The sequence below is a fragment of the Furipterus horrens genome, unplaced genomic scaffold (genome assembly GCF_987537825.1).
Source record: "Furipterus horrens unplaced genomic scaffold, mFurHor1.1.pri manual_scaffold_4, whole genome shotgun sequence".
In the NCBI taxonomy this organism is placed as follows: Eukaryota; Metazoa; Chordata; class Mammalia; order Chiroptera; family Furipteridae; genus Furipterus; species Furipterus horrens.
Window position 1 is genome coordinate 23,170,146 of NW_028327174.1, and position 16,159 is coordinate 23,186,304.

At 40.2% G+C, this 16,159-nt stretch overlaps 1 protein-coding gene across 1 annotated transcript; it reads right to left on the minus strand.

Moving 5' to 3' along the window:
* NANOG (Nanog homeobox) lies at window positions 1–5,022 on the minus strand. Its single transcript, XM_090275393.1, has 4 exons — window positions 4,872–5,022; window positions 1,786–2,045; window positions 569–655; window positions 1–432 (listed from the first exon to the last, which is right to left on the minus strand). Exons 1-4 carry the CDS (start codon window positions 5,020–5,022, stop codon window positions 1–3), a joined length of 930 nt encoding a protein of 309 aa, XP_090131519.1.
* Between the last annotated feature and the right edge of the window lie 11,137 nt (window positions 5,023–16,159).

Sequence of the window (16,159 nt, forward strand, 5' to 3'; positions counted from 1 at the left end):
CTATATATTTGTGGAGTCGGGAGTCATGGAGTAATCTTGGAATAAATCCATGGTTTGCTGGGTACTGTAATACTTAGGGGTCTGCAGTATTGCCTCATAGCTTTCCCCAGCAGTTTCCAAGGTGGCCTCTAAATCACTGATGGGAGTTTGCTGGAACTGGATCTGGGGCTGCAGGGATTCCTCTCCATAACTATAGAACTGATTGTTCCAGCCCTGGTTGTTCCAAGCCTGGTTATTCCAGGCTTGGGGGCACCAGGTCTGACTATTCCAGGAATGGTAGTTCCAAGATGGACTGCTCCAGGAATGGTTGCTGCAAGATATGTTACTGCAGGTCTGATTGCTCCACATTGAAAGGTTTCCAGAAGCATTCACCATACATCCCTGGTGATGATAAGAAGAGAGGCCCAGGTACTCTGTAGTTGCTGAGCTCGTCTGAAAGAGAAGGGTGAGTTAACTGAGAGAGGGCAGGAAAAATCAGCATTGTTTGTGACTGGGGTTTTATATTTTAGCAATAGATAAAACTAAAAAGTCATTGAAAGGCAAGAGCAGAACAAATGTTTCTTGATACCTGAGTTACACGGTTGCTATTTTTTGGCCAGCTGTATTTCTGCCACCTCTTACATTTCATTCTCTGGTTCTGGAACCAGGTCTTAATCTGCAGGAAAAGTGACAAGAAAACATAAAATGTAGATGTGCTGGGGATCAGAATATTCTTAAACATTTTTTCCCCCTGACAACTACAACTATCTAAAGCTCAGGGACAAAACTAGAATTTTTTAGAGTCTTTTTAAAAACAGATTGCAAATTTACTAACCAGAAAGTGTACATTTAAATGTCTATTCAGCCCTGGCTGGCGCAGCTCAGTGGATTGAGCACCAGCCTTTAAACCAAGAAGTCGCCGCTTGATTCCCAGTCAGGGCACATGCCTGGGTTGTGGGCCAGGTCCCCAGTTGGGGGCGCGTGAGTGGCAACCACACATTGACGTTTCTCTCCCTTTCTTCCTCTCTCTAAAAAAATAAATAAAATCTTAAAAAAAAGTATATTCATTTTCCTTTGGCTTACCCATGTCATTAGTCACAATTAACCTTAATCTATTTGCAATAACCCCCCCCATAAGCACATTACATAGTTCATGATAATGGTGGTATTTTAATTCAGGAATTATGAAATATACAACTAGGACAATTAATTAGGAAATTTCAAGTTATATTGTAGCACACAATAAACTAAAATTTTCACATGATTTATAAACTTATGTTAGAAAATGAGATCGCAGAGGGACCAGAAGAATTTGTATATATAGTCAGGAAATAAGAGGGCTTTCTCAGTATGGCACCAGTGATAGAACAATAAAAAATTTTACTGAATAAAATGCCAATACATGTATGAAAAAAAAATGTATGAAAACTGATTATCCTCAGATGAAAACAAAAGATGAAATTTTTCTTTAATGTGAACCAGTGTTGGTTAGGGACTCTCCTAACCTGGAAGATGGGACTATATACCTCTTTTGATTAAAGCAAAATTGGAAACCTTTTCACAATCTTGGTTTGTGCAACAGGGGAAACTGTTAAATAAATGAAGACACATTCACACAATACTGTTTAGTGAAAAATGAAAGATGGTTATGAAATGTATTACAAAAACATTCCATTTCCATGATAAATTATTTGTGGGTGGTACATAAAAACAGAGTGCACAGAAAGATGTTAGCCACGCTTATCTGCAAATTAGCTTTATTTTTAAAACTTTCTTATTGCAAAGAAAACAACAAAACACCCATACCTGTTTGTAGCTAAGGTTCAGGATGTTGGAAAGTTCTTGCATCTGCTGGAGGCTGAGATATTTCTGTCTCTGAAATCGCTCATTGAGTACACAGAGCTGGGTCTGTGAGAAGACGGTTCTGACCTTCTGTTTCTTGACCTGGCCTTTCTCCTCGTTCCCTGTACTGTTCTCTACAGAAGTGGGCAGTATGACGTTGGGACTAGTGGAAGAATCAGGGCTGTTCTGAATAAGCAGGTCCATGGAGGAAGGAAGAGGAGAGACTGTTGGGAATAAAAATGACACTTTTCTCTAAAGCTTTTTAAATATTAATACGCAAATTTATTATTCTCAAAGCAGTTTTAAAAGTCCTCACAACCCCAGAGCTAGGTAGGAACTAACAAGTCTTGAGCAACCTGGATAATTTGCCAACCTTTGTAAAACCCAGTGAGTGTAGCAGTGTCACCATGTTACATACGGTGGACACGACTAATACTGCTGGGAACACTGTGGGAGTCAAACCTCTTTGACAACACCCTGGCTGTTCAAAAAGGTCAAAATGGATTACTTGGCTCCCACCTACTGTGTCCCTTCATAACTTGCTTTAGTAATCTTAACCAGTACCTATATGTTTTTAAAACTGATGATCAGCTTTTTCCAGCTGACGCTGAGCCATGAATATCTCTCATGACAACTGGCACAAGCGCCACAAGACGGGGCAAGAGCAAGCCCCACAAGAAGCGAAACTGTGAGCTAGAACACCCTGCCACCAGCACTAAGACTGGCCCCGCGGTATGCACACAGTATGCATGCAGTCTGCATGCGGGGAGGCAGCAGGAATACCACCTGCGCCTTAAGGCTGGACTTGGGCAGCTTCTCCTGGGGCTCAAGGATTAATGATGTTGTCTGCAATGCATCCAACTCTAAACTAGTCTGTACCAAGAACTGCATCGTTCTCATTGGCCACACAGTAGAGTGGTACGAAATCCCACTAGGCACTGCCCCTGGGCTGCAAGGGGGCTAAAGGTGACTCCTGAGGAGGAAGAGAATTAAAAAAAAAAAATTATCAAAGAAAATTCAGAAGAAATATGATGAAAGGAAAGGAAAAAGAATGCCAAAATCAGGCTTCTTCTAGAGGAGCAATTCCAATGGGGCAAACTTCTTTTTCTTTTTTAAAGATTTTACTTATTTATTATTAGAGAGAGGGGAAGGAAGAGAGAGGTAGAGAAACATCAATGTGTGGCTGCCTCTTACACGCCCCCCAACTGGGGACCTCTCCTGCAACCCAGGCATGTGCCCCGGTGGGGAATAATCGAACAGGTGATCCTTTGGTTCGCAGGCCAGCACTCAATCCACTGAGCCACACCAGCCAGGAGCGGAGTAAGCTTCTTGCGTGCTTCACTCCACGACCAGGCCAGTGTGGGCCAAGCACATGGCTCTGTGCTGGCGGGCAAGGAGCTGGAGTTCCAGCTGAAGAAAATCAAGGCCTGGAACAGCAAATAAATCCTCTTCCTTCCCATCTTAGCTCATGTAACGAAGGTGTTTATTCCAAAAACAAATACATAAATAAGCTGATGATCAGATTCTGAGAGTCCTATAACATTAACAGTTTACTGCTCATTCCTAAATATCAGGACTAAGAGGAAATGTGAACTTTGATAGGCTTCTGTTTCAATCCAGACTTTATTAGCTCTGTGATCTCATCTCCAAAATTATTCCTCCCTCAGTTTCTTCATTGACTAAATGAGATAACAGATAATCATTGTCTAGCACAGGACCTGGGTATATTGAGTTTGTAACCGAAAATTAATTTCCCGTATTACCTAGACTTAGGAGGCACTTTGATTCTCATCTGCACTGAGGAATTCTCAGTTCTCAATTCCCATTCCTAGTCATGGACTAAAGGCTAACACTCACAATCTTGTGCTTCTTGCAAATAGCTCTAAGAAGGAAAGCCCTCAACTAATCACTAGAAGTGGGACGTTTTAAAAATTAACCATCTATACAGACTTGCACTTGGCTTGCTGCGGAGGACAAGCCCACCTGCTACTTCTCTCACAATCCAGCGCTGTTTTTTTTCTCAATGTTTGAAATTATCCAAGAACATAAACACAAAGTTTAGGGAAATAGGGTAGCATTAAAATTCAACAGTCAAACATAGCTGTAACTCCCTCTCCACAACATATTTTACAGTTGTAGTAACATAGGTTTTAAGCTAACTTTTATACTATGTTAAAAATGGCATTCTTGAGTATAAGTTGGTTTACCTTTTTACGTTTAACTAATTGATTTCCAAAAAATGTGTTGCCGGCTTTAAGTATCCTAAGCACCCCCACACCCAGTTATCATCTAGAAGCCTAAGTGCTAGATTATAGGTTTTGAAGCCAAACTGGATTTTAATTTCGAGCTCCAGCCACTTTGACTGTCAGCAGATTAAACCTTCTGGAATTATCAACCATAAGTGGAGCAAACACTTCCTTGGGACTTAGGAGATTTGAGCATAGCATGTGCTCACAGAGCTTTCCATGAACACCCATGCATCTAAAGGGTGGAAGAAAAGCCAACGGCTCCTGCGGTGGATTGGCAGGACATTTCAACAAGGTGAGATTCATGTAATTAGCCATGCCATTGCTGGCATTCCTGGAAGAGACGGACCAGGAAGGTGATGCTTACCACCAACACCCTGCCCCCCACCCTCCCAAGCTGTGATGTTATTTATCACTTCTGGTTTAGCAATGTTTCCTGTTACTGCGTGCCCGGCACGGTGGCTCAGATTTATACATCAGCTTATTTGCCACAACACATTTCCAGTGTCTACACACACAAATTCTCAACCATTATCTCAAACACACAGCATGCAGTTCAACTGCCGAGTCCCATGTCCTTAGTCTCAGTCCACAACTCCAGACACCCGGGCTATGGGTGAAAGGGCACGCGCGCTAAGTTACAATAGAAAGAAAGGTGTCGCAAGGATTAATAGGTAATGACCCTTGATTCTTTTAGTGGGTGATAATTGGTCAAGAGGGAAAAGGATGACCCCTTAGCTCCCTCTTCCTTCTTCCTCTCTCTCTGAAGGAACCCAGGCTTTCAAGGATTCAATTTTGTCTTACCAGTCTCTGTGTGGAGTGTCTCAGCAGATGACATTTGCAAGGATGCATAGTTTTCTTCAGGCTCATACATCTCAGGCACTGGTGAAGGTTCCCTAGAATTAGATGCTTCGGGGCAGGGCAGGCTTTGGGGAGAAGCTGAATCCACACTCATGTTGCTGAGTTGAAGGAGAGAGAAAAAAAAAACAAAGAGCTAGATGGTAAGACAGAAGAGCTTAAAGAAATATGAAGATCTCCAGATGTAAAAGTATCAAAAAGACAGGATGAACTGAGTCACCTTTGCAGTACCACGCACCAACCAGCCCAATCTAGGAGAAGGTGAAGTTTTTGGAGACTCTAGATTTATAAGGAAGGCTCAACCAAATTTAGACCCGCCCCTCCTGGCAGCCCCACACCCACACACACCCTGTGAATTCTCAGTTAATCCTGTCTGCCAGTCTCTCCAAGGCCATTGTAATGTAAAAGGTAGTTTCGGAATAACCCAGACTGGGTGGGGAATGAGAAAACTGGGGCCACAGACAAAATAAACCCAGGAATGAAATGCTTCTAGATTCATCACTTTTCCACCTTTTAAAGTCAAAGGTATCCTTCCAATTCCTAACGCTACCTCAGGCGAATGAAACTCCCACAAGAACAAGTACTTTCTTGATTTCTAGACCCCTAGAAATCGGACTAGTTATGCAGAAACTTCAACTTCCCCCGTTTACCTCTTTGATTCACCCCGAGGTCTCAATAAAGCACATTGTGTGTTGCTAAGGTTTCGATTGATGTTAAAAACAGTGCTTGTTTGCAACTTCCACTGAAGTTGCTTCTTGTTTTTCAGCTTTCAGAAAGACAGTCTAGTCTTTCCAACAGGACTGATGTCTTGTTTTCAACAACGGCCTGAGGAGAGGAGCTGCGATCTGCTAACCTGAGACACTTGGGTGTCCTGTTAGTAATTATGCACATACCATTACTATGGAATATTTTTAGTTTGTTTACACGTTACTGAACAGAATCTGGGTTCAACCATTTTAAAAAGTCAGTTTTCTCATCTGTAAATAGGAACAAAAGTATCTTCTCTGTGTTGTTGTTATAAGAATAAAATAAAGTTCTAAAAGCAGTATTTGACACAACAGTGACCTACAAACAGTGGCTGTTAACAGAAATTCTATCGGGATCCCATGCACATGACCTTCAAATTTGAAATTATCTGTTGTTGGGATTTTTGTTTTAATCCAGTGGACAACACGATAGAATAAAAACACACCCTTTTAATTTTATCTGGGACATTACTAGATGTAAAATAATGAAATATACTGACCAACCCAATTGAAAGGAGGGATTCAAAGAACATCGTCTAGACAAATGATATTCTGTAATGGACTTGCCAAAGTGTTCGTGATAGGTTCCTTTTAGAGTCAATGTTTGCCTTCCTGTCTATCCTTCTTTCCAAAGCAGTCATAATTTTCTGTTTTTTATTTTTTGGGTTTTTTTTTTTTTTCCTCCTTTGGCTCTTTCTTTAATCAGTTTTTTTCTTCTATAGCCTGGACATTCAGTCATGTCCTTCAACCTTCTTTTTTTTTTTAGCATGTCTTCCAAAGGAACAGTTTTTAGAGTTGGGTTCCAGCACCAACATTTATGACAAAGATAACAGACTACAGCTTTCAATTCTCCTCCCCATTTCCAAATTCAACATTCAAGAAACAAATACCTTCCCTTTTCAATCCCTTTACTTTTTTCAAAGTAAACCCTTGGCAAATCTCTATCATATATTTTTCTAAAATACAACATTGGACTAACCCCCACCCCCACCCCGCCCCCGGCTCCCATGCACTCTGCTACTTGGGTGTCCACGAAGAACTGCTGGCTTTGCATCCCTGTAAGGTGGTTTTTGTTCACAAAGCAAAGACGTCAACTTGTGGGCCGAGTGTAGGAATATTGCCCCATCCAAACAAGGAAACTAAATTCTATGTAACCTTTTCATTGTCTTTGCAGAGCATTATTCTGGAGGGCAAGGGTCTAGAATACGGGAGCCAAAGACAGGTAGGTGGAAAGACTTTGTGCTTCAGGCAGATAGTTTCTGTCTTATTAGAAATAGGATATGAGCTCTGGCCAGTGTGGCTCAGTGGATCAAGCTCTGGCCTGTGAACCAAAAGGTCACTGTTCGATTCCCAGTCAGGGCACATGCATGGGTTGCACGGGAGGTCCCCAGTTGGCATTGTGTGTGAGGCAGCCGATTCATGTTTCTCTTCCTCTCATTCTCCCTCCCTTCTCCTCACTCTAAAATGAAATTAAAAAATAAAAGAAAAGGAAAGAAATAGAATATGAGCTCTGGACAAGTAGCTCAGTTGGTTAGAGCATTGTCTGATACACCAAGGGTGAGGGTTCCATCCCCAGTCAGGGCACATACCAGAAGCAACCAATGAATGCATAAATGGGTGGAACAACTACAAGTTGATGTTTCTCTCTGTCTCCCTTCCTCTCTCTCTCTCTCTTTCTCTCTGGAAAAAGAAAAAAATCAATTAATAAAAAAGAAATGGGATATTTTTTTTTTAAAAGAAATGTGAGATGATGGACGTTAACTAAACTAATTATGGTAATCATTTATCGACACATACCTATATTAGATTATTATGCCGTAAACTTTAAACTAATATAATGTTATATGTCAGTTTATGTCTCAATAAAACTGGAGGGAAAGTAAATAAGGGGGAACACTTGACTTACTGGCTCTCAGTTAGTTTGGTGAATAAGAGCAGTCAAAACCACCACGCTCAGTTTTCTTGCAGCTCTCTAAACTGCAGGTACTAGAAGCTTTGTTCTTTGCTGCTGGGGTTCTTTGCATGTAAGCCCGGTACAAATTTACCTCATCCCCCTGACCTTGGTCCCATTGTATCCAGTGTAAGAGCCTCTGGAGTGAAAGGTCAAGAGGAAGGGGGTGGTAGCTAGAAGGCAGACTTACTACATTCTTTGCCCAGGAAAGCCATTTGAATACGTTGAGAATGCTTCAGAAGCTGTTGGAGACCTTGGGTTTGTTTGGGTAGGCTGTATGGGTGGAGGAGGGGTGTGTTGTAATGTGCTCGAGTCCAGGGCTGCAAATGCCATTCCATGAAACCCTTATTTTAGATTTTATAGGCATACCTTGGACATATTGCAGATTCCAGATGCAGACCACCACAATGAAACAAATGCCGCAGCAAAACGAGTTACACAAGTTTTTTGGTTTCCTCATGCATATAAAGTTACATTTACTCCAGTGTTGTCTGTTAAGTGTGCAATAGCATTATGTCTAAAACACATTGTATATACATTAACTTAAAAATACTTTTTGCTCAAAAATGTTAACCATCATCTGAGTGTTTAACAAGTTGTAATCTTTTTAAAAATACTTAAAATTTTTATTTATATTTTTTAATGGATTTTTTAAAAAAGATTTTATTCATTTTATTTTTAGAGAGTGAGAGGAAGGGAGGAAGAGAGGGAGAGAAACATCAATGTGCAATTGCCTTTCGCATGCATGCCCTCAATTTAGGACCTGGCCTGCAACCCAGGCACGTGGCCCTGACTGGGAATCAAACCCATGACCCTTTGGTTTGCACACTGGCACTCAATCCACTGAGCCGTACCAGCCAAAGCTAAAGTTTATTTTTTATTGGGGTAACATTGGTTTACAATGTTCTATAAGTTTCATGTGTGCAACATTATAATTCGATATCTGTATGTCCTACATCATGCTCACCACCAAAAATCTAGTTTCCATCCATCACCATACAATTGAGTCCCTTCATTTTATTTATCTTTATGTTGTTTAACTCTACCTAGTAAGACTATGCGATAAGCAACTGTTCCTTGTCAATTATGTACTGATACACACACACACACACAGACACACACACACACACATTTAGTGATTTAACAAACATTTATTGGCCAGGAGATATTTATTCATTGCGTATTTATTGAAATTACAGTCAAGAGACCTGAGAGGTAAAGAAATGACAATGTATAGTAAAAAGAATAAATAAATGAATTAATAAAACACTTGTAAGTTTTTAATTAAATCTCCTCTTGCCATTAGTTTATGCTGTTCTGCTGTTCATCCTTCTAACAGTGGCTTGCTCTCAGTCTCCCTTCTGGTTCTTCCTGTACCCTGTATATCTAAAGGTGTGCCAAAGCTTAGTTCTCAAACCTCTTTTCTACTTACACTCACTACCTTGGTGATCTCATCCTGTCATGGGACTTTAAATACCATTTATATGCTTTAGACTTCCAAATGTATATCTTTATCCCATACCTATTCCCCCACCTGAAGTCTCAATATCCAACTTCTTACTTAACATCTTCACTTGAATTTCTAATAGGCAGCACAAAATTCATATTTCCAAATCAAACTTTTAATGTTCTTCCCTGCACAAGCTCTTTATAAACTTCTCCATTAGTGTATGAAAATTTCATCTGTTAGCTGCTCAGGCCAAAATCTTAAAACCATCTTTGTTTACTAGGCCATCAAAACATATCTAGATATATAAATAATTCAGTTGATTCTTTCTTTTAATTTTTTTCCTCCACATGTTTTCTGATTTCACTGTTTGATTTTTTAAAAAGATTTTTTTTAATTTATTCTTAGAGAGACAGAAAGGGAGGGAGAAAGAGAGGGAAACATAAATGTGTGGCTCCCTCTTGCACACCCCAAACTGGGGACCTGGCCCACAACCCAGGCATGTACCCTGACTGAGAATCGAACCAATAACCATTTGGTTCACAGGCTAGCACTCAATCCACTGAGCCACACCAGGCAGCTCTTGAGTGATTTTTTGATCATCACTTGGACTAAGGCTCAGAGAACCAAAGCAGCAAGAAATGGTTATTTCTTTTAAATAATATGTATTTATTTTGTTACTGTTTGTGTCACAGAAGAGCTGGAGCTTGAAGTTACCTACATCTTCTGGCAAAATAGGAAGCTCACATTGAAAAGTGTTCTAACACAAGCTGCACTTAACCTTTGCTAAATATCTATAAGGCTACCAGGTTACCACCCTGTCCAAACTACCAGTTATTGCTTGGATTATTCCAATAGCCTCTTAATTGATTCCCTTGTTTACATCATCACCTTCATGACCTAGTCTCAACCTACTGGCCAAAATGTAAAAAACGTTTTTTTTTTTTTTTTTAAGACAAGTATCATCAAGCTATTTCTTTGCTCAAAATCCTCCTTGGACATTCTCACATTCAGAGAAACAAATCAAACCACTGAGATTACATAAACTCACCTCTAGTTTTGTACTATACCTCTGTCTTGTTTCTTTGTATTCTTTTCCAACCCATGAAGCTAGACTCCTTGCTGATCCTGGAACAATCCAGCAAAGCTCCAGAATCAGGGGTTTTGCCTCTTTTTGTCTCTCTGATCCATTTTCCCCTCAATCTAACCAACTTTACCTCTTCCCTCTTTTAAATCTTTAATATTCCCTTCTCATTGATGTCTCCCATGCTCTATCCTGCTCCATTTGATTATTTCATAGCATTTATCATCCTGCATAATATAATTCTATCTATCTATTATCTATCTATCATCTATCCATCTATCATCTTTGCCATCTACCATTAACTATCATCATCTTCTGTCTCCCCACTACTACTAAAATATGTTGCATGAGGGCAATTATTTTAACTTTTGTCTGTTTTGTTTAGAGTAGTATCCTCAGCCTTGGAAGAGTATAGTCCAAAGGCCAGCACCATCAGCATCACCTGGGAGCTTGTTAGGAACACAAGTAGATGAGCTTTAACACAGATTTACTGAGTAGGAATCTCTGGTGGAGGTCACTAGGAATTTGTGTATTAAAAGTTCTCCAGCCCTGGCTGGTGTGACTCAGTGGATTGAGCACTGGCCTGCAAACCAAAGGGTCACTGATTTGATTCCCAGTCAGGCCACATGCCTGGGTTGCAGGGCAGGTCCCCAGTTGGGAGTGTGTGAGAGGCAACCACACACTAATGTTTCTCTCCCTCTCTTTCTCCCTCCCTTCCCCTCTCTCTAAAAATAAATAAATAAAATCTTTAAAAAATTCTCCAGTTGATTTTTTCACTTGCTATTGTTTAAGAATTATTATTCTAGAAAAGTACTAAGTGAATAGTATTGCTTTGTGTTACTTGTTAATAAAGGAATGGATTTAAATAAGATCTGGAACTATATAAGCAAGTAGGGGGTGGGAGCCATTTCCTTACATTTAAATATTACATTTTACTTCAATGTGATATGCAAAATAACTTTTATGGATCCAAGAAGGAAAATTCACTTGATTTGAACCCCCAAAAGAAATGTTGGTTGGGTGTCATCCTGCAAAATGAATGGTCGCCAGTTTGTTTCCTGGTCAGAGCACATGCCTGGGTTGTGGGTTCTGTCCCTGCTCGTGGGGTAGTGGGGTGGGGGTGGGGGGGTGCCTGCAGGAGTTCTTTCTCACATCAATATTTCTCTCCCTCCCTTTCCTTCTCTCTAAAAATAAATAAACAAAATCTTAAAAAGAAATTAAGATGCTGAGATGGACTCCCGCATGATCATTTGAGGGCCCAAATTTTACAAATAATGAGTCTAGCTGCCATTTGATGGCAGGGGTTTCACATGTACTCTGTGTCAGGAAGAACCTCAGACCTTACCATTAGCACAAGTTTTGAAGTTCAATGAAAGATTCATCTAAAAGAAAAATATGTGAGACATCACTGACATTGTGCACTATCCAAACTTTCACTTAGTCAATCAATAGCTATGTCATGATAGTTTTATTTCTTAACACTTCTCCAGTCTGTGCCCTGGATGTTCGACACAACTCCTTAGACCTTATTTAAGGCATCACCTCTTGTCCAGACTTCTGTAGACCTTCAATAAAGATTCCACAGGCAGAACCAACTGTGCACCAGAATGACTTACCTGAAATTCAGCCATATTTTCCCTCTGCTTAAGTCTTCTCTAAGTAAGTTCACAGTCTACTCTCTGCCTGCTTCTCTGTATCGTTCCAATTTTAGTATTTGTGCTGCCAAAGTGAGCACTCTCTGCCTGATTCTCAAGCCCATTTGAAACTTTGGCAAATTGCTCTACCCAAGCAATCCCTTCTCTCTTGAGTGTTTGTCTCTCCTCTTTGCTTGGTTCATTTTAATTGTCTTTTTTTTAGTTTTTATTTTATTTTACTTTATCCTCACCCAAGACATGCCCATTGATTTTAGAGAAGGGGAGAGGGAGGGAAAGAGGGAGAGAAACATTGATGTGAGAAACATAAACTGGTTGCCTTCTTGAACATGCCCGACTGCCCCACCCCCCACTCAGCCCAGACATATGCCCTGAATGGAAATTGAACCCATGAACTTATGACTTTTCAGTTTATGAGAGGATACTCCAACCAACTAGCCATACCACTCAGGGCCCCCATTTTAGTTATCTTTTAAGACACAGATCAAATGTCACTTTCTCTAGTCCCTCTTCTCCCAATGAATTAGGTACCCTACTTCTGGGCCCAACTCCCTCCACAGCATTTGTAATTTTACATTTTAGTTACAGTTTTGTGTATGTCTGGATTTTTGGCTTCGAATAATTTCTTGAGGGCCTGGCTTGTTACTTCAACCTAGTGCTAGCATTGCACAGTCCATAGTCCCACTTTCCTTGCCACTGCAGGCACCACCCGGAAGCTTTTCTGAAATGCACATTATTGGGCTAAGTGTTACCCTAGACCTACTGAATCAGAATATCTGGGAGTGGGATCCAGGAATCTTGTCTTTTAAAAATGTCTAACTCAGCTCTGACTGCATAGCTCAGTTGGTTAGAGTATGATCCCAATATACCAATGTTGAAGGTCATGGTCAGGGCACATATAAGAATCGACCAATTAATGTATAAATATGTGAAACAACAAATCGATGTCTCTCTCTAAAATCAATCAATAAAAATTTTTAAAAAAGAATTTACCATCCCTTAAAAAAATATCTCTAATCCTTGTACACTCTACATTTTAAGAAGCACTGCTCTGGAACACAGTGCCAGGTAGAAAGGAAAATGCTCAACATTTATTAAATTAATAAATTAGCTACCTTGGCTAAAACAGTGATATTCAGAAAATTGGAGAATTGCAAGAACTCTCAAAAACACAAATTTCTGTCTTGTGGTTCAGTTTTAGATTTGTTAGATCTTACTCTAGAGGTTTATAATATTTAAGAACTAAATTATATGTGTACCAAATTCTAAGTTCTCCTAGTAGGGAGTTCAGAAGGGTAAACCATCAAGCTGAATTATTAGAACTCTCTCTTTTTTTTTTTTAAGCATGAAATAATCTTATTAGGGGAAATGTCTATAGGAGAACAAATTGGGAAGGAGCCCATAAGTCTGGAGAGCCATGGCAGATCATGAAGCAAGTCTGACTCCAAGTGAAGGAGAGAGGAAGGGAGGGAGATGGATGCAAACATCGTAGATGCCTAGAAGTCTAAGGAAGTTTCAGAAATCCATCTGGGAGTGGTGAGCCAAAGACAATCATCAGATAAATCCTTTCACACTTTGTCATTGGGTGAATTGTCAGAGTCTTGACCCTGAGTGACAGGGTCAAGGGTGAATTGACATCAGGAATCACTCCCTATTTCCCACCCTAACCTCAGGGCATCTTTGACTCAATGTAAAAACAGATTTCTTTTCTTACTGTTAGGTCTAGCCTCCAGGGGGAGGAGAAGAACATCTGGAAAAGTCTACCAAATGTGAGCAAATCTTTAAAATTGCTCTAGAAGGATGTGATATTCTTGACCTAGAAGTGAATAGGCTTCTCTGTTTCTCAGTAGGTCTTAGAGAATGAAGAACTTAGAAAAGTATTGATTGCAGTAGTAGAGTAAAGTGAAGCGATGGTGGCTGTGGTGATAATGGGGAACTCAAATGTTGGAAAGTTTTAGTTTCAGGCAACAGCTAATGAGCTTAGTAATCAATGTAAGTAAAAAGCTATTGTTTCAGGAACTGCAGGTATGACCCACCTTGACTTCAGGGAACCAGAGGCAGTTCCACCTTTGCACCTCAGGACGTCTGCAAGTAATAAAGACAGTATCTGAGCCCTTGTGCTCCAGGGTGAGATGACTACTACCCAGGACACAAAACCCAATGCCCAGGACACAAAGACCACTGCCCAGGGCACAAGGACCACCGCCCAGGACACAGATCCAGGAATGCTCCAGTTTTTATCTGATTAACTTTTTCCTTGAATTCCAAACCCTTTGCCTACCCTTTTCTTCTCCTTATAAAAAGGGTCCGTTTATAATGGAATTTAAGACAGTCTATTAGGGTACAAACCCACTGTCTTCTCAGATCACTGACCGTCTGAATAAAGTGTGCATAAAGATTCAATCCCTGTCTCTGCTTATTGGGTCTGGTAGATGACAGGCAGCATGAATGATGGCTTTTCTCGTTTCAATATTTGTTATAGCTTTGAACTTTTACCTTTACATGATTAAACTTATTTACTTCTGGGAGACAGTAACCCCTCACTTCTTTCTCTAACCCCTTTATACATTAAAATTCTTTGGCATCCTAAAATATTTTAAGTACAATATTTAGGTGCATAATTATTAGTATTAACAGCTTTATTTCATCACACTAGCACCAACTAAGGTGATTGCTTTTCCTCTTTTTTCTTACTGAAACTGGAAAAGCCGGTGTCTGGGCGGTGGTCATCTCACCCTGGAGCACAAGGGCTCAGATACCATCTTGATTGCTTGTAGACATCCTGAGGCACAAAGGTGGAACCGCTTATGGTTCCCTGGAGTCAAGGTGGGTCATACCTCCAGTTTCTGAAACAATGGCTTTTTACATACATTAATTATTAAGCTTCTTAGGTGTTACTTGAAAACTAAAATTTTCCAACATTTGAGTCCCTCATCATTCCCTCACTGTTAGTTTAAACTATCTTATTTCTATGAGATCAGTTTCATATGGAAGTACTCATTTTGTTGTTGAGCATGTATCTTAGCATTAGAAATACATTTAATTGCTATATACCATGATAAAGCACAAAACAGTTTTTAGCACAGTTGACAAAAGGTGCACATTCTCAAGCTGGGGCTTCATTTCATTAGTGACTTTTAAGGAAAACATTTCCCTGTCTTTTAGAGTTACCACAGATTCCTAATTATAAATGTGAGAATAAGTTATTTTCTTATTGATATGCTTAAATAAAGTATAATTTCAAATGCTTTCCAGGGGAATACAAACACCCATAAGACATGTAGTGAAACTTTGCTCAACATAAATTCTTCCTGCAAGACAAAATTCAGATGTTTAGAATGTTTTGTTAAATATACCAAATACTATACTTTCATCTCATTTGAAAGGAACAAGTCCTCCATGACATGGAGCTAAACAAAAGCAATGAAAAGAATATAAATCATTGGTTTTACAAGATGACTTTCAGGTTTTCTTGAGGCTTTTGGTGGTCCATTGTTCCTCCAGTGCTTTTGATGGGGGACTCAAATGTTGGAAAATTTTAGTTTCAGGTAACAGCTAATAAGCTTAGTCATCAAAGTACGTAAAAAACCGTTGTTTCAGGAACTGGAGGTATGACCCACATAGACTCCAGGAAGTCATAAGCAGCTCCACCTTTGTGCCTCAGGAGGACTGCAAGCAATCAGGATGGTATCTGAGCCACTGTGCTCCAGGGTGACACGACCACCACCCAGGACACAAAGACCAATACCCAGGACGCAAAGACCACCGCCCAGGACACAGATGAAAGAATGCTGCAGCTTTTATTCAATTAACTTTTTCCCTGAATTCCAGACCCCTTGCCTACACTGTTCTTCTCCCTATAAAAAGGGCCCATTTATAATGGAATTTAAGACAGTCTGTTAGGGTACAAACCCACCATCTTCTCAGATCGCTAACCATCTGAGTAAAGTGCCCATAAAGATTCAATCCCTCTCCCTCTGCTTACTGGGTTTGGTAGATAACAGACAACATGACTTTTCCGGTTTCACCTTCATATCTCCCACCCTAATCATAGCCTGAAATGGTCGCTTGTACACAATTTCTTAAGGATTCAATTGAGTTCCACTTTGAGGAGCCACCCTTATCCTGAGCAGGGCAATACGTAAAGCTTGATCCCAATGGAGATGAGTTTCTTGACACAGGTTGGGTATATTTTTCTTCAAGGTGTGATTCATCTTCTCTACCTTCCCAGAGGCCTGAGGTCTTCATGCTGTGTGGAGTCTTCACTTGATTCCTAAATATTTTCGAACCTTCCGTATAATTTCTGAAACAAAAGCAGGTCCATTATTGCTCTGTATGCTGCCAGGAAGGCCAA